This window comes from Sinocyclocheilus grahami, unplaced genomic scaffold, assembly GCF_001515645.1.
Source record: "Sinocyclocheilus grahami isolate Dianchi unplaced genomic scaffold, SAMN03320097.WGS_v1.1 scaffold4651.1, whole genome shotgun sequence".
Lineage (NCBI taxonomy): Eukaryota > Metazoa > Chordata > Actinopteri > Cypriniformes > Cyprinidae > Sinocyclocheilus > Sinocyclocheilus grahami.
This window is the reverse complement of record NW_015509549.1, coordinates 10,757-11,659: the sequence shown is the minus strand read 5'-3', so window position 1 is coordinate 11,659 and position 903 is coordinate 10,757. Positions and strand designations below refer to the sequence as shown.

General features: G+C 39.3%; 1 protein-coding gene across 1 annotated transcript in view; it reads left to right on the top strand.

Moving 5' to 3' along the window:
• Window positions 1-903, top strand: part of LOC107576921 (protein furry homolog-like) — a gene marked incomplete at both ends in the record, with an annotated part of 14,363 nt that overhangs the window by 2,764 nt on the left and 10,696 nt on the right. The window contains one exon of the mRNA XM_016263043.1: window positions 414-506. Coding sequence (XP_016118529.1) covers window positions 414-506 — 93 coding nt within the window. The remainder of the gene's footprint in view (window positions 1-413; window positions 507-903) is intronic.

Genomic DNA, 903 nt, shown 5'->3' with positions numbered 1-903 from the left:
CTTTTGTTTTATTCGCGAGCTCTCTGTAGTCATGCCTCATAAAATCTCTTGAGTAACAGTCTCAATGTGTTGGCCCTACCTTTGCCAACAGGACTGTGTGGAGCAATTCCTTTACATTAGCCAGTAACAGTCAGTGAAATCCCGCACTCAATATGTGCTGCACGTAACATGCACCGTAATCCAGAGATTTTTATTGAGCCAATAGCTGCAAAGCGATGCTGTATTTTACTGTAGACCTCATATTTCTCCAACCACCGTGTGCGAGTATGCAGTCCTTACAAAAGATTTAATAGTGGTGCATCCTTTTCAGTTACTTAAACTGAAACATTTATGAGTTTCTCTCAAATGATTGGTGTGAAGATTTGCATTTATTAATTAAATGTTTTTTTTGTGTTTCTCTGTTGGTGAAGCAGGAATGTGCTCAGTATTTCTTGGAGGTGAAGGACAAAGATATCAAGCATGCTCTGGCTGGCCTGTTTGTTGAGATCCTCATCCCTGTAGCTGCTGTAAGTACCGCAGAGCTCTCCATTTGTTTAAATGATATAATATCATTCATGCCTGTGCAAAAATCATTCCTATGAGCCAGATTTCACATGCGTACTGCAGAAATGTAACGCATTCTGGCTAAATTGCAACATTGCTACATCAGCTCTGATTTAAATTAGTGTAGTTTCACAATATGGCAACACAGAACATTACACAACTTTCCATGAGTTCAAATCAGAATATGTGCGATCTGTAAACACTCTGCTGCAGTCCCATTCCAGGTTTTTCGATTTGCGCCCAGTTGCGGATTTTTAATGAGACAGACAGTCAAGTTTAAACAATACTTTGATAAGTAAACTGTATTTAAAGCCTAAAATCGAGCTGGTTGTGTGTCTGATGAGAGTAAGAGTTGTGACT